The sequence below is a fragment of the Loxodonta africana genome, chromosome 21 (genome assembly GCF_030014295.1).
Source record: "Loxodonta africana isolate mLoxAfr1 chromosome 21, mLoxAfr1.hap2, whole genome shotgun sequence".
Lineage (NCBI taxonomy): Eukaryota > Metazoa > Chordata > Mammalia > Proboscidea > Elephantidae > Loxodonta > Loxodonta africana.
The window spans coordinates 72,275,678-72,301,822 of NC_087362.1; the positions used below are offsets into that span (position 1 = coordinate 72,275,678).

The following is a 26,145-nucleotide window of genomic DNA, read 5'->3' on the forward strand; positions in this document are numbered from 1 at the left end:
TGAACATGCACTTCACTAAAGAAGATATTCAGGCAGCCAACAGATACATGAGAAAATGCTCCCGATCATTAGCCATTAGAGAAATGCAAATTAAAACTACGATGAGATTCCATCTCACACCAACTAGACTGGCATTAATCCAAAAAACACAAAATAATAAATGTTGGAGAGGCTGCGGAGAGATTGGAACTCTCGTACACTGCTGGTGGGATTGTAAAATGGTACAACCACTTTGGAAATCCATCTGGCGTTATCTTAAACAGTTAGAAATAGAACTACCATACAACCCAGAAATCCCACTCCTCGGAATATACCCTAGAGATACAAGAGCCTTCACACAAACAGATATATGCACACCCATGTTTATTGCAGCTCTGTTTACAATAGCAAAAAGCTGGAAGCAACCAAGATGTCCGTCAACAGATGAATGGGTAAATAAATTGTGGTATATTCACACAATGGAATACTACGCATCGATAAAGAACAGTGACGAATCTCTGAAACATTTCATAACATGGAGGAATCTGGAAGGCATTATGCTGAGTGAAATGAGTCAGAGGCAAAAGGACAAATATTGTATAAGACCACTATTATAAGATCTTGAGAAATAGAAAAAACAGAGAACACATACTTCTGTGGTTACAAAGGGGGGAGGGAGGGAGGGAGGGAGGGAGAGGGCTTTTTATTGATCAATCTGTAGATAAGAACTGCTTTGGGTGAAGGGAAAGACAACACTGAATACAAGGAAGGTCAGCCTAATTGGACTGGACTAAAAGCAAAGAGGTTTCCGGGATAAAATGAAAGCTTCAAAGGTCAGCGGAGCAGGGGCTTGGGTCTGGGGAACTTGGTTTGAGGGGACTTCTAAGTCAATGGGCAAAATAATTCCATTATGAAAACATTCTGCATCCCACTTTGAATTGTGGTGCCTGGGGTCCTAAATGCCAACAAGCGGCCATCTAAGATACATCAATTGGTCTCAACCCACCTGGAGCAAAGGCAAAGGAAGAACACCAAGGTCACATGACAACTAAGAACCCAAGAGACAGAAAGGGCCACATGAACCAGAGACCTACATTATCCTGAGACCAGAAGAACTAGTTGGTGCCCGGCCACAATCGATGTCTGCCCTGTCAGGGAGCACAACAGACAACTCCTGAGGGAGCAGGAGACCAATGGGATACAGACCCCAAATTCTCATGAAAAGACCATACCTAATGGTATGAATGCGACTAGAGGAATCCCAGAGACAATGCTCCCCAGAACTTCTGATGGCACAGGACAGGAACCATCCCCGAAGACAACTCATCAGGCATGAAAAGGACTGGTCAGTGGGGGGGAGAGAGATGCTGATGAAGAGTGAGCCAATTAAATCAGGTGGACCCTGGAGAGTGTGTTGGCAACTCTTGACTGGAGGGGGGATGGGAAGATAGAGAGAGAGGGAAGATGGCAAAATTGGCACGAAACGAGAGACTGAAAGGGCTGACTCAAGAGGGGGAGAGCAAGTGGGAGAAGGGAGTAAGATGTATGTAAACCTACATGTGACAGACTGATAGGAATTGTAAATGTTCACTTGAAGCTTAATAAAAATTAATTAAAAAAAAAATTCTATATCCAGCAAAACTGTCTTTTAAGAATGAGGGTAAAATTAGACATTCCCAGATAAACAAAAGCTGAGGGAGTTTATGACAATTAGACCTGCCTTACAAGATATGATAAAGACAGTTCTTCAGAAAGAACTGAAAAGACGCTAGACAGAAAATTGAAGCTATATGTAAAAAAAAAAAAAGCCCTCCAATAATGGTAATTTTATGGGCAAATATAAGTAAGATTTTTAGATTTTTGGTTTGTAACTATGACTCCAAAAGACAAAAAAAATATAACTACAAAATTAAGCTCTTTTACCAGCTGCTATCAAGTCAATTCCTACTCATGGAGACCCCATGTGTGTCAGAGTAGAACTGTGCTCCATGGGTTTTCAATGGCTGATTTTTCAGTAGTAGGTCACCAGGCTTTTCTTCCAAAGCACCTCTGGGTGGACTTCAATGTCCAAGATTTTGGCTAGCAGCCAAGCACGTTAACTGTCTGTACCACCTAGGGACTCCTAGTTTAAACCACTGGGCACATAATATATAAAGATGTTATTAACGATAAAAACGACATAAAGTGGGGAGGAGCAGTATGGGAATGGAGTTTTTGTATGTTACTGAAATTAAGTTTTGTATCGATTTAAACTAGGTTGGTATAAAATTAAGACGCTACATGCAATCCTCATGGTTACCACAAAGAAAAAAAAAATACACAAAAGAAAAAGAGAAGGGAATCAAAGTGATTCACTACAAAATAATCAACTAAATGCAAATAATGGCCATATTGGAGGAAACAGACCAAAAAAGGTATGAAATTTTTAAAAAAGTCAAAATGGCAGAAGTGAAGTCCTTCCATATTAGTAATTACCTGAAATGTGAACAGATTAAACTCTCCAATCAAAGGTAGACAGTGCCAGGACGGATTTAAAAAAACACACTCCACCTATATGCTGTCTACAAGAGACACATCTTAGACTCAAAGGCACAAATAGGTTGAAAGTGAAAGGAAGGAAAAAAATATTCCACGAAAATAGTGACCAAGAAAATGCTGGGATGTCTAACTGATACTGGACAAAATAGGTCTTAAGTCAAAATCTGTTAAAAGAGACAAAAAGGGCCAATCAAGAAGATATAATAATTACGTAAGTACCTAACATCACAGTCCCAAAATGTATGCAGCAAAAACTGACAAAACTAAAGAGAGAAATAGATCTGCACTAAAGTTTAGAGACTTCAACACAACACTTTCAATAAAGGACTGAACATCTAGAACATCAGTAAGGAAACAGATGAGTTAAACAACACTATGGATCAACTAAACCTAGCAAACACATATAGAATGCTCCTCCAAACAAGAGCACAATCGATCCAGTGCACACGGTTCATTCTCCAGGATAGACCATATGCTTGGTCATAAAGAAAGTTTCAATACATTTAAAAAAAACTGAAATTATACAAATTATCTTCTCCAACCACAAGAGAATAAACCTGGAAATTAAAAATAAAAGGAAAACTCAAATACTCAAATATGTGGAAATTAAACAACATACTATTAAGCAACCAATTGGTCAAGAAAGAAATCAAGTAACACTCAAGAATCAAATTTCAGGGGAAAGTAGAAAGTGTGTTGAACTGAAATTGAAAATACATGTCAAAACGTGTGGCACAGCAGTGGTTAGAGGGAAACTTGTAACAGTAAAATGCTTATATTAGAAACTAGAAAAAGAAAAGTAAAATAAACCCAAAACAAGCAGCAGAAAGGAAACTGAAAAAAAAGAGATAATCAATAAAACCAAAAATTGGGTATTGAAAAGATTAATAAAATTGATAAACCTCTAGACCAAGGTTTCCCAATCTCATCATTACTGACATTTTGGGCTGTAGCAGGAGGCTGCCCATCCTGTGCGCTGCAGTCCCTGGTTTCTACCCACTAGATACCAACAATACCACACCAACCACAGCTGTGACAACCAAAAATGTCTCCATACATTGCCAAATGTCAACCCCTGATCGGTGGAGAACGAATGTGTCTGGCCAGAGAGATAAAAAGAGAGAACGCACAAATTAACAAAAACAGGAATGAAAGAGGGGCTATCACTACAGAACTCACAGATATTTAAAGTAAGAAAATAATACTATGAACAACTCCAAACATATATATTTGCAACTCAGATGAAATAGGACAATTCATTAAAAGTCAAAAACTACCAAAACTCTCCCAAGAAGACGAAGACAACCTGTACTGTCCTGTATCTACTAAAGAAATTACATCTATAGCTAAAACCTTCCAAAAACAAAATCTCTACACCCAAGTAGTTTCAATGGCAATTCTACCAAACACTTAATGAAGAAATAAGACTAGTTTTATACAATCTTTTTCAGAAAATACAAGAGAAATAACACTTCTGAATTCATTTTATATGGCCAATATTACCCTGATATCAAAACTAGACAAATACAGTACAAAAGAAGAAAACTACAGACTAAAATCCCTCAAGAAGGAGGCAGAGCCAAGACGGCAGAATAGACAAGACGCTTCTGGGAAGCCCTCTTTACAACAAAGACCCAAAAGAACAAGTGAAACGAGTATATTTGTGAAAAGCCGGGAGCCCTGAGCATCAAAGACAAGCTTAGACAACGAACTGAGGAGCAGGGGGAGGAAGAGACCGTTCAGAAGCGGAGAGGAGTTACGAGACCTGAATAACAGGGAGCCCTCAGGCACTATTCCCGGAGTGGCCATGGCAGCGGGCTGGTCCTAACAATCGGCTGCAGTTTCCTCAGGGAGAAGCAGCCAGCCACCCAGCCCACTCACACCCCCGGAACCTGAGCAAAAGGGTGCTCTCGGCAAAAGCTAAGTATTTGAGTATATTTTACCGCGCCCACCCCGCACCCCCAACCCAGCTTCAGTGGCCGAATCCCTAGGCCTGAGATAGACCCTGGTGAGCATCTGGAGCCATCCTCCCAGCCTTGGGGAAGTTAAAAATTTGCAACTGGGGAGAAAAGATGATTTGCTGGGTCCATTAACCAGGGAAGCTCAGGGCAGAAGCAGCTCCTGTCCAGGCATAAACCGCCCACGGACCTTGAGTACCTTTCCCTTCGGCATGGACCTGTGTGGGCTTATTTCAGGAGAATAGGCCCCTGTTGGCAGGCTCCGACCATTTCAGCTGTGCAGTGGAGAGGTGGGTGTTTGACGCTGCATTGCCTATTAAACAAGGTCCTCACCTACCCACATCAGGGACCGAAGGAATGCAAGCTCCACTCAGGTCACCCAGCCACCCGCAACAGGTGGTCGAAAGATAACTGGTACCTCTGAGTCCTTACAACCAAAAACTTTGGGTGCCCATGGTCCCTCTGCAGAACCCACCCACCAGCATGCTTTAGGGACCAGAGACACGTTTTCCTCAGAGACACCTGGGAGTTGGTTCTCAGTCCCCTGCCTTGTTCAGAGCGTGATCCCCTGCTGCAATCAGATACAGGTATATACGCAAATCACCCCTGCACCTCTTAAGACTGTAGGACAGAGCCTGTACCACACACCTGATGATCAGCTACCTGGAAACCTGAGCTGAATTCATACAAGAAAACTGAATGGACTCCTAGACTGATATACCTGATAACTGCTCTAGCCAGCTGGAGACGGGACACCACAGCTCCAAAGGTGAAAATAATCAAGCTAGCTCACTCAAGCAAACCATAGGGGTATACCAAAACGAAATAAAGCAAGCAGCTACAACACAGTAAGCAAGCATAAACTAATACAATAACTTATAGAAGGCTCGGAGACAACAGTCAATATCAAGTCACATAAAGAAACAGATCATGATCACCTCAACAAGCCCTCAAAACAAAGAATCCAGGGATCTTCTAGATGAAAGTGCATTCCTGGAATGACCAGAGGCAGAATACAAAAGATTAATATACACAACCCTTCAAGACATCAGGAAGGAAATGAGGCAATACGCAGAACAAGCCAAGGAACACACAGATAAAGCAACTGAAGAAATTAGAAAGATTATTCAGGAACATAATGAAAAGTTTAATAAACTGGAAAAATCCATACACAGACAGCAATCAGAAATTCAGAAGATTAACAATAAAATTACAGAATTAGACAACTCAATAGAAAGTCAGAGGAGCAGAATTCAGTTAGTAGAAGCTAGAATTTCTGAACTCGAAGATAAATCACTTGGCACTAATATATTTAAAGAAAAATCAAACAAAAGAAGTTAAAAAAATGAAGAAACCTTAAGAATCATGTGGGACTCTATCAAGAAATAACCTACGAGTGACTGGAGTACCACAACAGGGAGGGATAACAGACAATACAGAGAAAACTGTTGAAGATTTGTTGGCAGAAAACTTCCCTGATATCGTAAAAGATGAGAAGATATCTATCCAAAATGCTCATCGAACTCCACATAAGGTAGATGTTAAAAGAAAGTCACCAAGACATATTATAATAAACTTACCAAAACCAAAGATAAAGAGAGAATTATAAGAGCAGCGAGGGATAAACAAAAAGTCACCTACAAAGAACAGCCAATAAGATTAAGCTCGGACTACTCAGCAGAAACTATGCAGGCAAGAAGACAATGGGATGACATATTTAAGAAACTGAAGGAAAAAAACTGCCTGCCAAGAATCATATATCCATCAAAACTGTCTCTGAAATATGAAGGTGAAATTAAGACATTTCTAGATAAACACAAGCTGAGGGAATCTGTAAAAACCAAACCAAAACTACAATACTAAAGGGAGTTCTTTGGTTAGAAGATCAATAGTATCAGGTATCAACCCAAGACTAGAACAGCAGGCAGAGCAACCAGAAGTCAACCCACACAGGGAAATCCAAAAAAGACAAAGCAAGATTATTAAAAAAAGAAAAAAAAAGCTCCAACAGGGTAACAGCAATGTTACTATATAAAAGAAGACAACATTAAAACAATAGGAACTAAGAAATGTAATCATACACCTTCCATATGGAGAGGAAGATACAGTGATACAAAGAAATAAAAGTTAGTTTTAAATTTAGAAAAATAGGGGTAAATAATAAGGTTAACCACAAAGGACACAAACTATCCTACTCATCAAAATAAAATACAAGGGAAAAATACAGACTCAGCAGAAACAAAATTAACAACAACAAATATGAAGAAAGGACAATATATAAAGAAAATCTACTCAGCACATAAAATCAACTGGGAAAAAGCAACTGTCAATACACAAAAAAACACATCAAAATCATAGCACTAAATTCATACCTATCCATAATTACCCTGAAAGCAAATGGACTAAATGAACCAACAAAGAGACGGAGAGTAGCAGATTAGATTAAAAAACAAGATCCATCTATATGCAGCCTACAAGAGACACCTTAGGCTTAGGGACACAAACAAACGAAAACTCAAAGGATGGAAAAATATATATCAAGGAAACAAAAATCAAAAAAGAGCAGGAGTGGCAATATTAATTTCTGACAAAATAGACTTTCAAGTTAAATCCATCAGAAAGGATAAGGAAGGACACTATATAATGATTAAAGGGACAATACACCAAGAAGATATAACCATATTAAATATTTCTGCCCAATGACAGGGCTGCAAGATACATAAAACAAACTGCGGCAGCACTGAAAAGTGAGATAGACAGCTCCACAATAATAGTAGGAGGCTTCAATACACCACTTTTGGTGAAGGACAGGACATCCAGAAAGAAGCTCAATAAAGACACGGAAGATCTAAATGCCACAATCAAACAACTTGACCTCGTAGACATATACAGAACACTCCACCCAACAGCAACCAAGTATACTTTCTTTTCTAGTGCACATGGAACATTCTCTAGAAGAGATCACATATTAGGTCATAAAGCAAGCCTTAGCAGAATCCAAAACACTGAAATATTACAAAGCATCTTCTCTGACCATAAGGCCATAAAAGTGGAAATCAATAACAGGAAAAGCAGGGAAAAGAAATCAAACACTTGGAAACTGAACAATACCCTACTCAAAAAAAGACTGGATTATAGAAGACATTAAGGATGGAATAAAGAAATTCAGAGAATCCAATGAGAATGAAAACACTTCCTATCAGAACCTTTGGGACACAGCAAAAGCAGTGCTTAGAGGCCAATTTATATCAATAAATGCACACATCCAAAAAGAAGAAAGGGCCAAAATCAAAGAATTATCCCTACCACTTGAACAAATAGAAAGAGAGCAACAAAAGAGACCCACAGGCACCGGCAGAAAACAAATAATAAAAATCAGAGCTGAACTAAATGAAATAGAAAACAGAAAAACAATTGAAAGAATTATCAAGAGTACCACAACAGGTAACAGATTTTTGGAAAAAAAATCAACAAAATTGATAAACCACTGGCCAAACTAACAAAAGAAAAACAGAGGAACCAAAAACCCGAGTAAGAAATGAGACGGGGGATATTACAACAGACTCAACTGAAATTTAAAAAATCGTATCAGATTACTATGAAAAACTCTACTCAAACAAATTTGAAAACCTAGAAGACATGGATGAATTCCTAGAAACACACTACACCTACCTAAACTAACACAAACCGAGGTAGAACAACTAAATAGACCCATAACAAAAGAAGAGATTGAAAAGGTAATCAAAAAACTCCCAACAAAAAAAGCCCTGGCCTGGACGGCTTCACTGCAGAGTTCTACCAAACTTTCAGAGAAGAGTTAACACCACTACTACTAAAGGTATTTCAGTGCATAGAAAAGGAGGGAATACTACCAAACTCATTCTATGAAGCCACCATATCCCTAATACCAAAACCACGTAAAGACACCACAAGAAAAGAAAATTATAGACCTAGATCCCACATGAATGTAGATGCAAAAATCATCAACAAAATTCTAACCAATAGAATTCAACAACATATCAAAAAATAATTCACTATGACCAAGTGGGATTCATACCAGGTATGCAGGGATGGTTCAACATTAGAAAAACAATTAATGTAATCTACCACATAAATAAAACAAAAGAATCACATGATTTTATCAATTGATGCAGAAAAGGCATTTGACAGAGTTCAATGCTCGTTCATGATAAAAACTCTCAGCAAAATAGGAATAGAAGGAAAATTCCTCAACATAATAAATGGCATTTATACAAAGCCAACAGCCAACATCACCCTAAATGGAGAGAGTCTGAAAACATTCCCACTGAGATCAGGAACCAGACAAGGATGCCCTTTATCACCACTCTTATTCAACATTGTGCTGGAAGTCCTAGCCAGAGCAATTAGGCTAGATAAAGAAATAAAGAGCATCCAGATTGGCAAGGAAGAAGTAAAAGTATCTCTATTTGCAGATGACATGATCTTATACACAGAAAACCCTAAGGAATCCTCAAGAAAACTACTGAAACTAATAGAAGCGTTCGGCACAGTATCGGGATACAAGACAAACATACAAAAATCAGCTGGATTCCTCTACACCAACAAAAAGAACATCGAAGAGGAAATCACCAAATCAATGCCATTTACAGTAGCCCCCAAGAAGATAAAATACTTAGGAATAAATCTTACCAGAGATGTAAAAGACTTATACAAAGAAAACTACAGTACACTTACGCAAGAAACCAAGAGAGATTTACGTAAGTGGAAAAACATACCTTGCTCATGGATATGAAGACTTAACATTATAAAAATGTCTATTCTACCAAAAGCGATCTATACATTTAATGCAATTCCGATCATAATCCCAAGGACATTCTTTAATGAGATGGAGAAACAAATCACCAACTTCATATGGAAGGAAAAGGGGGCCTGGATAAATAAGGCATTACTGAAAAAGAAGAACAAAGTGGGAAGCCTTACTTTACCTGATTTTAGAACCCATTATACCGCCACAGTAGTCAAAACAGCCTGGTACTGGTACAACAACAGATACATGGACCAATGGAACAGAATTGAGAATCCAGACATAAATCCATCCACATATGAGCAGTTGATATTTGACAAAGGCCCCAAAACAGTTAAATGGGGAAAAGACAGTCTTCTTAACAAATGGTGCTGCCATAACTGGATATCCATCTGTAAAAAATGAAACAAGACCCTTTACCTCACTCCATGCACAGAAACAAGCTCAAAATGGATCAAAGACCTAAATATAAAATCTAAAACGATAAAGATCATGGAACAAAAAATAGGGACAACGTTAGGACCCCTAATACATGGCATAAACAGTATAGAAAACATTATAAAGAATGTAGAAGAAAAACTAGATAACTGGGAGCTCCTAAAAATCAAACACCTATGCTCATCCAAAGACTTCACCAAAAGAGTAAAAAGATTACCTACAGACTGGGAAAAAGTTTTTAGCTATGACATTTCTGATCAGCACCTGGTCTCTCAAAATCTACATGATACTGCAAAAACTCAACTGCAAAAAGACAACCCATTTTAAAAACAGGCAAAAGATATGAATAGGCACTTCACTAAAGAAGACATTCAGGTAGCTGTCCTGAAAGGACACTATAAGGCACTGGGTTTTTTTAAACAGATACATGAGGAAATGTTCACAATCATTAGCCATTAGAGAAATGCAGATCAAAACTACAATGAGATTTCATCTCACTCCAACAAGGCTGGCATTAATCCAAAAAACACAAAATAATAAATGTTGAAGAGGCTGTAGAGAGATTGGGACACTTCTACACTGCTGGTGGGAATGTCAAATGGTACAACCACTTTGGAAATCAATTTTCGCACTTCCTTAAAAAGCTAGAAATAGAACTACCATACGATGCAGCAATCCCACTCCTTGGAATATATCCTAGAGAAATAAGAGCCTTTACAGCCTTTACAGATATATACACACCCATGTTTAATGCAGCACTGTTTACAACAGCAAAAAGATGGAAGCAACCAAGGTGCCCATCGACGGGTGAATGGATAAATAAATTATGGTCTATTCACACAATGGAATACTACGCATCGATAAAGAACAGTGAGGAATCTGTGAAACATTTCCTAACATGGGGGAGCCTGGAAGGCATTATGGTTAGTAAAATTAGTTGCAAAAGGACAAATATTACATAAGACCACTATTATAAGAACTTGAGAAACAGTTTAAACTGAAAGAAAACATTCTTTTGTGGTTATGTGAGGGGGGAGGGAGGGCCAGTGGGAGAGGGCGATTCACTAATTAGATAGTAGATAATAACTACTTTAGGTGAAGGGAAAGACAGCACACAATACAGGGGAGGTCAGCACAATTGGACTAAACCAAAAGCAAAGAAGTTTCCTTAATAAACTCAATGCTTTGAAGGCCAGCGTAGCAGGGGCAGGGGTCTGGGGACCCTGGTTTCAGGGGACATCGAAGTCAACTGGCATAATAAAATCTATTAAGAAAACATTCTGTATCCCACTTTAAAGAGTGGCGTCTGGGATCTTAAATGCTAGCAAGCAGCCATCTAAGATGCATCAATTGGTCTCAACCCACCTGGATCAAAGGAGAATGTACACTACCAAGGACACAAGGCGATTATGAGCCCAAGAGACAGAAAGGGCCACATGAACCAGAGACTACATCATCCTGAGACCAGAAGAACTAGATGGTGCCTGGCTACAACCGATGACTGCCCTGACAGGGAACACAACACAGAACCCCTGAGGGAGCGGGAGAGCAGTGGGATGCAGACCCCAAATTCTCATAAGACCAGAATAATGGTCTGACTGAGACTAGAAGGACCCCAGTGGTCACGGCTCCCAGACCTTCTGTTGGCCCAGGACAGGAAACATTCTTGAAGCCAACTCTTCAGACATGGATTGGACTGGACAATGGGTTGGAGAGGGATGCTGGTGACGAGTGAGCTTCTTGGATCAGGTCGACCCTTGAGACTATGTTGGCATCTCCTGCCTGGAGGGGAGATGAGAGGGTGGAGGGGGTTAGGAGCTGGTGAAATGGACACGAAAAGAGAGAGTGGAGGGAGAGAGCGGGCTGTCTCATTAGGGGGAGAGTAATTGGGAGTGTGTAGCAAGGTGTATATGGGTTTTTGTGTGAGAGGCTGACTTGATTTGTAAACTTTCACTTAAAGCACAATAAAAATTATATAAAAAAAAAATCCCTCATGAACACAGATGCAAAAATCTTCAACAAACTACTATCAAATCAAATCCAGCAATATATAGTAATATACTATGACCAAGTGAGGTTCATCCTGGGAATGAAAGGCTGTTTCATTCAATATTCAAAAATCAATCCATGTAACCCACCATATTAACAGACTAATGAAAAAACTACATGATTACATCAATATTATTACTGTTCTTAGTTGCCGTCAGGTCAGCTCCGACCCATGGTGTACCCACGTACAAAAAAATAAACACCGCCTGGTACTACATCATTTTTATGACTGTCATGTTTGAGCCCATATGGTATGGTATGGCTATGGTCCAGTGCCTTCCAACCTAGAAGGCTCATCCACCAGCACTACATATCAGACAACAGTCTATTGTGATTCAAAGTGTTTTCATTGGCTAATTTTCTAAAGAGACTGCTAGGCCTTCTGTCCTAGTCTGTCTTAGTCTAGAAGCTCTGCTGAAACCTGTCCAATATGGGTGACCCTGCTGGTACTTGAAATACCAGTGGTATAGCTTCCAGCATCATAGCAACACACAACTACCACAGTACAACACACTGACAGATAACTGGCAGATCATATCAACAGATGCAGAAAAGGCTTTTTAAAATATTCAGCATCTATTCATGACCGGGGGTTGGCGGGAGGGAACCACTGAACCAATTAGGAATAGAAGTAAATTCCTTAATCTGACAGAGGTCACTGACAAAAAACTTACAGTGAACATCACACTTAATAGTGAGAGACCAAATGTTTTCCCCTGGAATATCAGTGAACAAGGCAAGGACACCCACACTCACCACTCCTGCTCAACACTGGACTGTAATTCCTAGCCAATGCAGTAAGATAAGAGAAATATACAAAAGGCATACACACTAGAAAGGAATAATAAAACTGTCCCTATGCACAAGAGACTCGATTGTCTATGTAGAAAATCCCGTGGAATCTATCACAAAAGCTTCTTGAACTTTTTTAACAAGTGAGTTCAGCAAGGTTGCAGGGTACAAGGTCAATACCCCTTCCCCCAAAAAGCATACTTCTATGTACTAAAACATTTAGAAATCAAAATTTTGAAATCCATTTACAATCGATATTCCACATATGAAATACATATAAACCTAACAAAACATGTACATGATCTGTGTGCTTAAAAACTACAAAACACTGATGAAAAAATCAAAGGCCTAAAAAGAGAGACATTCTGTGCTCATGGATCAGAAGACACAATATAGTTAAGATGTCAATTCTCCTACAAATTGAGGTATAGATTTAAAGCAATTCCAACGGAAACCCCAGCAGAATTTTTTGTAGATATAAGTTGTTCTAAAACATACATGGAAAGACAAAGGAACTAGAATAGCCAAAACATTTTTGAAAAGGAAGAACAAACTGGGGGACTCAAACTATTTTAAGAAACACTATAAAGCTACAGTAATTAAGACACTGTGGTATCAGTAAAGGGACAGACACAGAGAACAAAAGAACAGACAGTCCTGAAATAACCACACAAATATGGCCAATTCATTTTTAACAGTTTTATTGAGATACAATTCACATACCATAAAACTGACCCATTTAAAGTGCCCAATTCAATGGTTTTTAGTATATTCATAGGGTTGTGAAACTATCACCACCATCTATATTTTACAACATTTTTTGCCCCTTTCGGAAAAAAAACCCCACACCCATAGTAATACTCACCACTCTCCCCCACAATTTCCTAGTCCCTTAAGCAACCATTACTCTGTTTACTGTCTTATAAATTTGTCTGTTCTGAGCATTTCATACACACGGAATCATACAATAAGCTGTCTTTTGTGACTGGCTTCTTTCACTTAGCATGTTTTCAAGGCACATTTCTTTTTACTGATGATGGATATTCGACATTTTATTTAACTACTCATTATTTGACAGATACTTGGATTGTTTCTCTCATGTTTCCATTTTTCTTGGATATAAAACATGGAATTGTTAGGTCATATGATAACACAATGTTTAACTTTTTGAGAAATTGCCAAACTGTTTTCCAACGCAGCTGAACCATTTTACATTCCCATCAGCAATGTATAAGTATTCCAATTTCTCCACATTCTCGTCAACACTTGTTTTTTTTTTTTCTTTTAATAGCTATCTTAGTGGCAGTGAAGTGGTAACTTAATGTAGGTTTGATTGCCAATTCATTTTGGACAAAGGTGGAAAGGTAATTCAATGGAGAAAGGATAGCCTTTTCAACAAATGGAGCCCTGATGGCACAGTGGTTAAGCGTTCGACAGCTAACCAAAAGGTCAGCAGTTCAAATCCACCAGCCACTCCTTGGAAATCCTATGGGCCAGTTCTACTCTGTCCTACAGGGTCGCTGTGAGTTGGAATCAACTCGATGGCAATAGGGTAATGGCGGGGTCTTAACGAACAGTGTTGGAACAACTGGACATAATATGCCACAAAAAATGAACCTAAACCTCACACTTTATGTAAAAATTAACTTAAAATGGATCACAGGTCTAAGTGTAAAGCTTTAAACTATACAGCTTTTAAGAGAAAATATTCACAAACTGAGGTCAGGCAAAGAGTTCTTAGCTATGACACCAAATTAGTAACTTTTGCTCTGGAATGACACTTTAAATGGATGAAAAGACAGGATACAGAGTGGAAGAAAATATTTGCAAATCATATATTTGACAAAGGACTTGCATCCAGAATATATAAAGAACTCTCAAAACTCAACAGTAACAAAACATACAACCTAATATTTTTTTAAATGGGCAAAAGACTGAACCGATCAAAGAAGATATACAGATAGCAAATAAAGACATGAAATAATACTCAACATCATTAGCCATTAGGGAAATGCAAACTAAAAATACTATATGCCTATTCAAGGAGCTCTGGTGGCACAGTGGTTGAGCACTCAACTGCTAAGCGAAAGGTCAGCAGTTCAAACCCACTAGCCACTCCACGGGAAAAAGATTCCATCAAGATTACAGCCTTGGAAACCCTACAGCGCAGTTCTACTCTGTTCTCATGGTTGCTATGAGCTGGAATTGACTCGATGGCAAAAGGTTTGGTTTTTTATATACCTATTCAAATGACTAAAACTTTTAAAACTAATGACACTAAGTGATGAGAGGACGCAGTTACTGGAACTTTCTCTCATACACCGATAGTGAGAATGTTAGTAAAATCACCTGAGAAAACAGCTTGACAACTGCTTAAAAAATTGAATTTACACTTACCAGATGACCTAACAACCACGCTCGCAGTTATCTACCAATAGCAATGAAAACTTATGTTCACAGAAAGACCTGTAAACGAAGGTTTATAGCAGTTCTATTCATAATTGCCAAAAAATGGAAACAACCCAAACGTCCTTCGACAGATGAACAGAAAACTGGTACATCCTTACAATGGGGACACCACTGAGCAATAATAAAAAGGAGTGAATTCTGATACATAGAACAACTTGTATGAATCTCAAAGGCATTATGCTGAATGAAAGAAGTCAGTCTCAAAAGATGACATACTATATGATTCCATCTACAAGACACTCTGGAAAAGGCAACGTTATAGCAATGGAGAAGAGCTCAGTGGTAGTCAGTCCTCAGGGGCAGACGCAGGGTGTGACTACAAAGGGGCAGCATCAGGGGGGCTTGGTAGAGTTTTGGTAGGTAGAACTCCGTGGTATCCTGTTTGTGCTGCTAACTAAAGAAAGCCATATGTGTGTTATAACTCAAAAAACTCTATGTATTAAAAAAAAGTCAATTTTACTCTATGATAATTTTAAAACTTTTAAGTTTAAAATGCTGGTTATATTTGCTAAATGGCAAAAACACAAAGGTTGGAGGCAATGAGCTTGCCTTCTTCCTCTCTGGAAATCATCTTCCTCTGCTTCCACAGCCACCTCCTCTGAACTGCCCCTTCCCCTTTCGGCGAGGGGTTAAATCCATTTCTTCCCTCATTTTTACTACTTTTTTAAACACATAATGACCAACCTCTCCCTTCCCCAACTGCCCCTGTCAACAGTGAGGTGACCATACGTTTTCCGCATTACACTTCTTCCACCTTAAGAAAAATAGAGTACCTTTTCTTAATAAATACGAAGCACAATAACATGCCCAAACCATTTTAGTTATTATAAATTATCATAAAATAGCATGAATAATACAACTTTTTAGAATTCATTTGCCACAAGAAGTTCTCAAGCGTATAAACACGAATTTTGAAACTTAGACAAATACTGATCCCGAAAGTCATCATACTTGGTCATTTTGAACCCATGTTTAACTATTGGAAAGTGGCTTTACCAAAAATATTCCTCTGCTCTATAGCTCTATTCTAGTCTGTTAAAAGTATTCCCCTATTAATATATTATGTTATCGTAATTGATCATAAAAATTTCTTCACTGAAATATCCACATGAAAATCAAAATGAATACACTTCAACCGGCTACGAACTGGTTTTATATCACCAAAGCCACCCCAGTAGGCCAAGAAAGTCTTTCCATTAGGAGAGGCCTTTAAGAAAGAATTATGCCCATTCTCTTTCTCGACATGCACGGCTTATTTTAATGAAGAAAAGCCAAAAGCATTATCATTGCCAAAAATTATATACAGGCCTAACAATAAGATTCTGATTAATGTCACAAAAGATCAAAATATGTATCAATTATAAACTTACAGGAGTTGATTTGCAACTGGAGTCTCCAAATATAGTTCTCAGAATTTCTCTGACTAAATGATTCTCTAACTAGTACCCACTCATGTGTAAGTGAAATAATTTCAGCTTTAGAAAGCTCAGCTGTTTCCTAACTAGTATGACCTCATTTATACAGGAGAATTCTCACAAAATGTATTTTCAAAGACACATTTAACTAGAAAGTTAAAAAAGCAGGTAGGGGTAAGGGACTATCAATTTAAATACTCTATTTTTATTACAGAAGTAAGTACATAGATGAGAAATTAAATCAACCTAATTTAAGTTAATGCAGCTAACCCCGAACCTATGCCAACCCATCCAACTGAAAAGTGTGTGTCTGTGTGTCTGTGTGTGTCTGTTTGTGTCTGTGTGTGTCTGTGGGGGGGGGGGGTATGTATGTATGTTATACACCAACAGATAATATTGTGGGTAAACAGAAGTAAAGAACTACCATAACAAAATTAGGCAGGGGCCTGAAATCACTTAGCAAATAAGGGCACCGTTTTAGGTAGGACCACTTTCCACACCTGGTCTCTTCTATAAAATGAAACCACGATTTCATCCAAACCATGTTTAAAATTTGTTTCTACTTTGGCAAATAAGTACTTCTGAGTTCACTAAGCATAAAATAAATTACTTCTAAGTACTAATATTAAACACCAAAGTCTATAAAAGCAATTAAAACAAACAGCTTACAAAGTACAAAATGACCCCAACTCTTGGTCTTCCCAACCTACAAAACCATGTGCGATGACTTGTTCACTTTGTAACTTCTGAAAACATGCCAGTGTAGGTAATATATCCAACCCACATTCTATTCTCCAACTCACATGCCCAAATTTTGATTCTGCTCAAACTACCTACCAATTCAACTGAATCACAGATAGCCAGGACTAATCAAATCATAAAAGGTACTTTTGGTAACGGAACAGCCCGTTGGCTTGCAGTTTGTGAACCACTTATACACAGAGCAAAGAAATATCCATTACAGTTGGTACATACGTTCTTTCCTGTGCTCGACTAAGCCTATAGCCTGCTTTGCTGAGCACTTTGCAAACCAGTTGTCCCCAAGTAAAACGGTGACTTCGTTAGTATGGACAAGTTTTCCTGGCATGAAGGCAAAGGGGCCAAACGGTACCTATTGTTTAAAAAAAAAAAAAAATTAAAAACACTAAAAAGTACATTTTCTGAAATAGCATTAGAAGCCCTAAGGTATTGTGGTCTTTTTTTATCTACATGCTGGGAAAATAAAATGTCAACTCCACAGAAATTTGACACATTGAAATTTCACTAAGAAAACCTACAGAAAATTGTTTTAAATTAAGAAATCAATGTCAGAAAAAGAAATCATCACTGTATTTACATAGAGCTTCTAGAGAGTAGTGTAGTCTCTGAATGTTTATACTTTTCACTTATTCCCAAACCTAAATGAAAGCAACTGGTAGGGAAATAATAAGTTAATAGAGAATATGTTTAATAAAGAAAACTAAGTACTATTTCCAAGAAGATAATCATTTTTACATAGCAAGAGTTAACAAATAAATACCTTTAATGAGTCTACTTAGAGTAGCTATACTTGCAAAATAGCAGGCTAGTATATCAAGAATAGGAACAAAGTCTTCATGGGAAAGAACATTCATGCCATCAAAGATTCCAATCCAGGACACGCCAACAGATCACTATGTCGACATGAAGATCATTAAGACAAAAACTAGCAGCACCTTTTTACATAAAAATCAATGTCCCAGCGTTTAATTCTGTGAATTACAAAACATCACGGCCTATTCTGGCTCTGGCTAACAGGAAACGACTAAGTGCTGTATTTCTGTCGTAATTATAGCTTTCTACATAACAGAGTTGCATACCAAACATATCACATTTTGTGCTAACATTTGTCATTTACGTCACCATAAAGTGATAATAGAAACCTGAATAAAGGAAAATAAGTAAATACCAACTATTACTACAATTAATTTACAAAAAGTAACACCAAGTAACTTTCCTTGCTGACAGGTGAAGTATATTACTTTGAAAGGAACACACCAGACCTACCATGATATTATACGACAACTTATCAGGCAATGTACTGAGTCTTTCCTGGAGGGCATTATAGTCATTATCTACCTTCGTCCTGTTGACAAAAAACATCAAACACTAAATAAACAAACAAATTAATCATTCTTCCAGTAGACTATGAACTATAAGATAAACTCATGAAAAAAGCCAGTTTCAGCAATTTAAAGACTCAAATATTTTTAATTTCAAAATGCTGTTTTTATGAAGTTTGGCAATGGCATTACTCTACCACATACGTATTGATGAATTAAGGCTCTCAGGAATTTTGGTTTTTAGAAGCAGACCACTCAAATCTTGAGAATTCATGTTTCTTATGGTAGAAGTTCCTGTGGACTAAATAAAATTTGGAAATCAAGGGATGCAGTGAAGGAGGGCCCTGTGCTTTAGATGGAAATAGGGACTCAAAATGAAGTAAGAAGAGGTTTGATAAGGCTTCTGAGTGAATAAACACTGGCTGTGGAGCAGAACCCAGAAACATGAAATTTGATCAGAAGCTTTGGTCCTCATCAAAAAACAGGCTGAGAAATGTGTTTCAACCCTTCAATTATGCACACTAATGTGATTAAGGTGAGAGAAAATCAACCAGGGACAAGAAGAAATTAGCAGCAGTAATTTTTTTTTAATACAGAAAGGATTTCAATGGAGTCTGTTTCATGTTTTATCACAACAGTACTACCTAGTAATATCGAACAACCAAAAGATGTAATTCTGTAGGGGCAGAGACAGTCATACGTTTCCCTGCTATGAACCTTACACAGTTCCTACACCTGATGGAAATGGGTAGCCCTTCCTTCGAGTGACACCAGACACCAGCCTATGCTGAGATACCTGTTTTTAAGCCTTCTCTGGAGACTAGGCACCCTAAGGGTTCCCTGAGAGGAAGGTAGGCTGCAGGCAAAACCCGAGCACTAGAATTTTTGTAAGCAAAAGTTGTCCATTTTAAAAAATAACAAAAATGAAGACTCACCAACTCAGCAAGTAATTTAAAAGAACATGTAGATTACGTCAAATTGAAATTAGGGTAAACTGCGACATAATCGCTCTCCAGATAATAAAAATGACTGTTCTATAAACATCATGGAGTTGGTTTCTGTTTACTCCTTAGTTGCATAATTAATAAAAATTATCGGTCTTAAGAATCTCAAGGAACTTCACATATATATGATGTGGTCCATCCTAAAAATATTCCTGTTGGTAAATGTCAGTTATCAGCATTTTCCTCTTACAGGACAGAAACTAGAAAGATGGAAATACCAAACGCTGGAGAGAAACCAGATTTACATCAAGGTGAGATAAGCTATGAATTTAACCTCATTCTTTTGACCTGTATTCTTTTAAGCAAACTCTGTAATATACTAGTGTTCAAAGTAAAAAAAAAAAAATTTTTTTTTGAAAACTCCCAAAATTCTTTCATAAATAACATAAAACGTCTTTATTCTATTTAAGACAAAAACCATTCTTCTGGTTTTTGATTAAGTCTATAAAGAAAGGTGCAACCTGATGTAATGCCTGCATACAGTAAACACTCAATTATAAAGTCTACTTTGGAATATCGGCAATTTACTGGTATGTTCTAGGTAAGTAATTTTGCAAATGATCAAGGATCGTACATCAGGTTATATGTCCAAACATTACCTGGTTGTTACAAAGCTAGTATTAAAGTTGGCTCTCAATATGTCTTAGTCTGGTAACTATACCTGGAAAAGAAACTTCCTAGCAAACCCTCTCTCTTGTACATTGAAAGAACCAGTTCGTTCAAACAGAGGCAATACCAAAGTTCAATGTCAGTATTCAAAAACCAAGTACATTCACTTTCAAGCTTAACATCAGAACAAAAATATAGACTCACTGGAGAGGAGTCTGAGCTTGAAGCAGTCTGAAACTGAAGTTCTAAATTTTAAATTATTTTCTAAAAATACAAACAGTAAAAGGGAGATAATTTAAAACGCTGCCTGCGCAGAAATCCTTTTTGAAGGGAGGCAGGTGGGAGTCCAGCAGGGTCTTTGGAAGAAACGACAGCTTGAGGAGCTCTCTCTCTAAAGGTCACACTAGTGGACATGTCCAGGGAGGGTCACTCAGTCACAGTGACATCTCTAAATAGTCCGTCTTACATTTAGGGTTCAAATAATCCCATTAAAGATCACAAAGCCTAGGCAGCAGAAAACACAAAAGTTACTCTAATTTAAATACTACAGAAGGTAACTTTATTTGTACCAAAATTTGAACAGTTTATTCTGTTTTCTTACTTAGGAATACACAATTTTTTTTTTTTTTTTTTTGGACACTGTAGTCATATAGCGGTAGTTGCTTGAAATAATTTTTTTTTCAAATAGAAAAAAAAAACAGATTTAGTTAGCATAACCTCTCAAGCCTGCTTGATGGCTTCACCAAAAAAAAAAAAAAAAGTTTTCATATTTGAGCCTTATAGATTAGGTTCAGCCTTCAATTCTTTAAAATTGTTGCCAAAAAATAAAATTTCATTTGCATAAGATATTCTCATGCAACATTCCTTACAGAAAACCAGAATTAAAGCACTGATATAAGAAATTTGATTTCAGAATTTTTTACATCCTTTATCCTTATGAAAACGCACCTTTTGTTTTAAAAAGCAGCAGGAAAAAAAAAAAATGGCACAACTATAAACTAGCCTTAACCTTAAAGGATAAAGGTCAGGACAGACAGTGTGAGGTGTAAGAAGTCCTAGAGAGAGTTAGTTAAGTGATGTAGGTACTGAGTATCTGCGGGGTGAAGTGTACTGGGGTCTGCGGTTCACCTTGAAATGAATCAAAAATACACACACGTGAACTTATGGAGGCATAGATAGATACCTGAGAAAAGTTTGCCAATACAATTTTTCCAACTTTTTTTTGTGTGTGAAGATGTTTATAAGAAATACTAAAAGAGGAGTGGGGCAGAGTATGAGAGGGACTACACATTTTTAGTCTTCTTAAGAGCAACTGACAAAGATTAAAATCTTGGTAAAGAAAAAGAAAACAAGCTCTCGATCCTTTGTTTTAAGCATTTGATTACAGAGACAAAGATCTCTGACTTTAAATAAGAAGGGGAAATAAAGCCTAAATCACTGATTGAAAGTCTAAGATTTTGCTAATTTCACTTTAAAGTAGGAAGTTATAGTAGGCAGAAAATGTTGACATTAAACCTTTTTTTTTTTTTTAAAGTCTCCTATCATTCTCTTTCTCTTTAGGCTAACTACATTCAAACAGCTAACATCCTTAACAAAAAAGCAGTAAATGCCATGAGATGCTGAAAAGTAGGGAAAAAAAAGGAAAAGGGTTTTCATTCATGTTTATATCTGGGTTAATCTGGGGTCAATTTGGAATCTATACAAGTAAATATATGACCTTCTTAGAAGCGATTTTTTAAGTCCTTGATACTCACTCTGGAACTTCCTAACAGCGTCCAAGAGAAACCTTTGCTTCAATCCACCATTTCCTGAAAGGCCCCTCTGCAACCAAGCCTGGTGCCCTGCCTTGCTGGGATCCTCGCTCCAACAGGGCGCGGCCTCCCACCTCCCAACCCCACCCCCACTGCAGTGCTTTTCCAAGACCCACTGGCTTAATGGGTGATGCCTGACTAGGTGTTTTGCTTCTTTGGGTGTTAACGAAATAGAAGATCACTAAATTCAAGTGTAGATTATACAGAGGTGAAGAGAGGTCTTCTCATTACTTAAGCGAGGAATGATAATGATTTTTTTTCTTTTTTAAGTATTCTCTGAGATATTTAAAAGGATCTCTACACTGCTTGGAAACCCTGGTGGCGTAGTGGTTAAGCGCTACAGCTGCTATCCAAGAGGTCAGCAGTTCAAATCCGCCAGGCGCTCCTTGGAAACTCTATGGGGCGGTTCTACTCTGTCCTATAGGGTCGCTATGAGTCGGAATCAACTTGACGGCAGTAGGTTTTTTTGGTTCCACACTGCTTCTCTTTCTGTAATTTTGTGGAGAAGGGAATACTCCTGATTAAGAATTAAAATGTATCTGTATTAAAGCAACAGCATCCGTTCTTTTTTCAATGGTTGTGGCAAAATACTATAAGGAAAACTGAAACCTACCCCAAAATTCAAACAATGTAGTGGTGTATTCCTTTTGAACAACTCTATTACACCTAGGGAACATATCAGCAGAAGAAGATGATGAAATAATCTATGCTCTTTTGTTTTTTATGAGTCCATCAGAAGGTTATTAAAGACTAGCCTAAATACAAAAACTTGTAATATTTCAGAGGTCTGTGAAACAAAGTTGCCTAAAGAGAGACAGAGCTAACTAACATTCCACTAGGTTTCTTCCATTTCACTTTTCAACAAGCAGACAACCAAGTGCAATGGATACACACGGCAAAGCTGAAGCCCTGCAACTTCCTGAGTGTTCTCTCTACCAACGGCCATGACTGTGGGACTTGTGAGCGTTCTCTCTACCAAAGACCATGACTGTGGGACTTGTGAGTGTTCTCTCTACCAAAGACCATGACTGTGGGACTTGTGAGTGTTCTCTCTACCAATGAACATGACTGTGGGACTTGTGAGTGTTCTCTCTACCAATGAACAGGACTGTGGGATTTGTGAGTGTTCTCTCTACCAACGAACATGACTGTGGGACTTGTGAGTGTTCTCTCCACCAATGAACATGACTGTGGGACTTGTGAGCGTTCTCTCTACTAATGAACATGACTGTGGGACTTGCGAGCGTTCTCTCTACCAACGACCATGACTGTGGGACTTGTGAGCGTTCTCTCTACCAATGAACATGACTGTGGGACTTGTGAGCGTTCTCTCTACCAACGACCATGACTGTGGGACTTGTGAGCGTTCTCTCTACCAACGAACATGACTGTGGGACTTGTGAGCGTTCTCTCTACCAACGACCATGACTGTGGGACTTGTGAGCGTTCTCTCTACCAACGATCATGACTGTGGGACTTGTGAGCGTTCTCTCTACCAACGATCATGACTGTGGGACTTGTGAGCGTTCTCTCTACCAACGATCATGACTGTGGGACTTGTGAGCGTTCTCTCTACCAACGATCATGACTGTGGGACTTGTGAGCGTTCTCTCTACCAACGATCATGACTGTGGGACTTGTGAGCGTTCTCTCTACCAACGACCATGACTGTGGGACTTGTGAGCGTTCTCTCTACCAACGACCATGACTGTGGGACTTGTGAGCGTTCTCTCTACCAACGACCATGACTGTGGGACTTGTGAGTGTTCTCTCTACCAACGACCATGACTATGGGACTTGTGAGTGTTCTGTCTACCAATGACCATGACTGTGGGACTTGCGAGTTAGGCTAAGTGCCTCTTCCCTCATTTATTCACAATCTCTCCATCAAGAATAAAATAAGCTGTGAATTCAAGGTTAAAAGTTTTAAAATTACATAAAAAGTAACACATTATTCTAAGTATAAAAAAAAAAAATCTCAAAGTGCCTGCATCAGTTAACTTCACGGGTGGTTTTCATTTTCTTCTTTCATTTTCCAATTTTTCTACAACTGATATATACTTCTGTTATAAATCTGAAGGGAGGCCTCTTTTAGAAAAGTTACGCTGAGCTTATAAATGACCTAAGCTTTGACTGTTTGTGCCAGTTCCTACTTAAATCTAACCGTAATGCACAGGTTTTGCCATTTCAATCTATATGTCCTATGCTTTGTTGCTATACTTTTTACGTGTTGTTTTATTTTTCTAATTACAGCAGTGATTCACAACCCTTTTAGGTCACTGATCCCGAGGAGAAACCAATAAAAAAAAAAAGGCCCCTGTTTTGCATCTAGTTTCAATAGAAGCCCGTTAAAAGGCTCCACCAGGTTAAAGTTTCTGCCAAGAAGTATTACAACCATGAAAACCAGCAGTCCTGGTTTTCAACTCACCAAATTTGTAAAATTCTCAAAAAAAAATTATCTTTCACTCACTTGACTTAAAAACAAATTAAACAGGAAAACCCTTACCCGTTTGCCCGTAAGTTCACTATGAATTACTCAACCTTAAATACATTTGAGACAAAGATAAAAAAATTACGAGGTGTATCACAAGCAAGTCCCTCGCCTCAAGCTCACGCTCGCTGGACTTCAGCTGACCCTGTGACGCCACGAACCAAGTCCACGCAGAGTGGGACGCCACCATCAAAGGCCATGCTCTAAATGACGAGAGGTAATCAGGGACTTTTATAATAGCTTAAAGTCTTTGAGGAAAAAAAATTTCCCAATAACATACATGTTTGCCTTTAATTTTCAGAAATGCATGAAGCATTAAACTACTTTAGTTGCTTCCAAAAACATGAAAAAAGCTAGGGGACTCCAGGAAGTAACAAATTTTAATTATAATCATTCAGTGCTTGAAAAGAAAAAAGCTTTTACGGTATAATCTTGGGGGCATAAATACACATACAGAATTAGCAAACTGAATAAGGCAAAACGTTTTAAAAAGAGGAATTAGTTTTTCTTTGAAATTATAGGTAAATTTCTCTTTATTTTCTTATTTCAACTTTTGTCTAAAGAAGCATGTGCACATTTTTTATTAGGAATAAAAAATCTAAAACCTTTTTTTTTTTTTTGCATATTAATTTGCTTTGAAATACCACACACACAAAAATTCCAAAACTTACTTAACCCCTATCCCATGTACTAAAACACCACACCATAAAAACTACGCAGGGACCTGAAGAAAAACAGAGGGGGCATCTGTATATATGACTCCTCCCTCCTACCCTTGCCCCTAAGGAGATTTTCATAAATAATTCCGACAATAAAAAGCATGTAAAATCTCCAGCAAGTTCGGAAGTTGCTTCCTACTCTACTCACAAAAAAAAAAAAATTTTTTAATTCCTAACAGAAGGCCCTACACAAAACAGTGACTGAAAGCTCTGTGATCAGTGAAACAGAGACTCTGAAAAAACGGTTTCCAAATCTGCCTAAAGCTAAAGTATGAAGTCACCACCTTTACCAAAAGGAAAAAAAAAGATGAATTTTATAGATGTGCAGGTCAATACTTTACAGTTTACACATAATAAAAGCAATTTTGTGAAATTAAAAAAAGGCATATGAAGGCAAGTTGGGAAAACACTGAGTACACTGTATGGTGAAGTCGTTCATTTCGTTTATGGGGCAAGGAATTCCTCAAAATGTAAATAGAAATACACACACATACATATGCATGCACACAACACGCCTCATTGAGAGGAAACACAAATGTCAAAAAAAGGAAATCAACAAATCTCCACCTGTGATTCTCCTTTGGTATGCCTTCTCAGTTATCTCCCCCTACGTACCTTGGCTATGAACTATTTTAGAAACCAGTTACTCTCTTGTTCAAAACAAGATTTTTTGGTCCAGTTTCCCTCGAGAAACAGCAAATGTCAAATATTTGCTTTAGAGTCCCTCTCTCAAAATGCACATGCCCGAGTCTGTGAGAATTATATCCAAATTTAAGGCTATTTTTTCTAAAATTAAACACTTGAACAAAACAAAAACAGGTTTTTTCCCTGTATTTTCACTTAAGTCCACTTCATACAACTTCCTGAAGACCTTTTCTACTTAAATATTCTTTTAAGATGATTTAAAGGAAGCCAGGCAGTAAATTTTTTACAGCTTTATGCAAGTTATCATTAGAAATCACGGTTAAAATGCAGATGATTTATTTGTATGTGCCAGGCATCACAT

The 26,145-nt window shown here is 37.9% G+C and overlaps 1 protein-coding gene across 4 annotated transcripts in view; it reads right to left on the reverse strand.

Moving 5' to 3' along the window:
- Positions 1–26,145, reverse strand: part of URI1 (URI1 prefoldin like chaperone) — a 109,050-nt gene that overhangs the window by 44,937 nt on the left and 37,968 nt on the right. For 3 of the 4 annotated variants that reach the window (XM_010596124.2, XM_010596122.3, XM_064274110.1), the window contains exons 3-4: positions 18,450–18,528; positions 17,400–17,535 (exon numbers count right to left, since the gene is read on the reverse strand). In XM_010596124.2, coding sequence (XP_010594426.1) covers positions 17,400–17,535; positions 18,450–18,528 — 215 coding nt within the window. Of the gene's footprint in view, positions 1–17,399; positions 17,536–18,449; positions 18,529–18,709; positions 20,737–26,145 lie in introns of those variants that run through there. The other variant, XM_064274111.1, reaches the window with a different exon arrangement.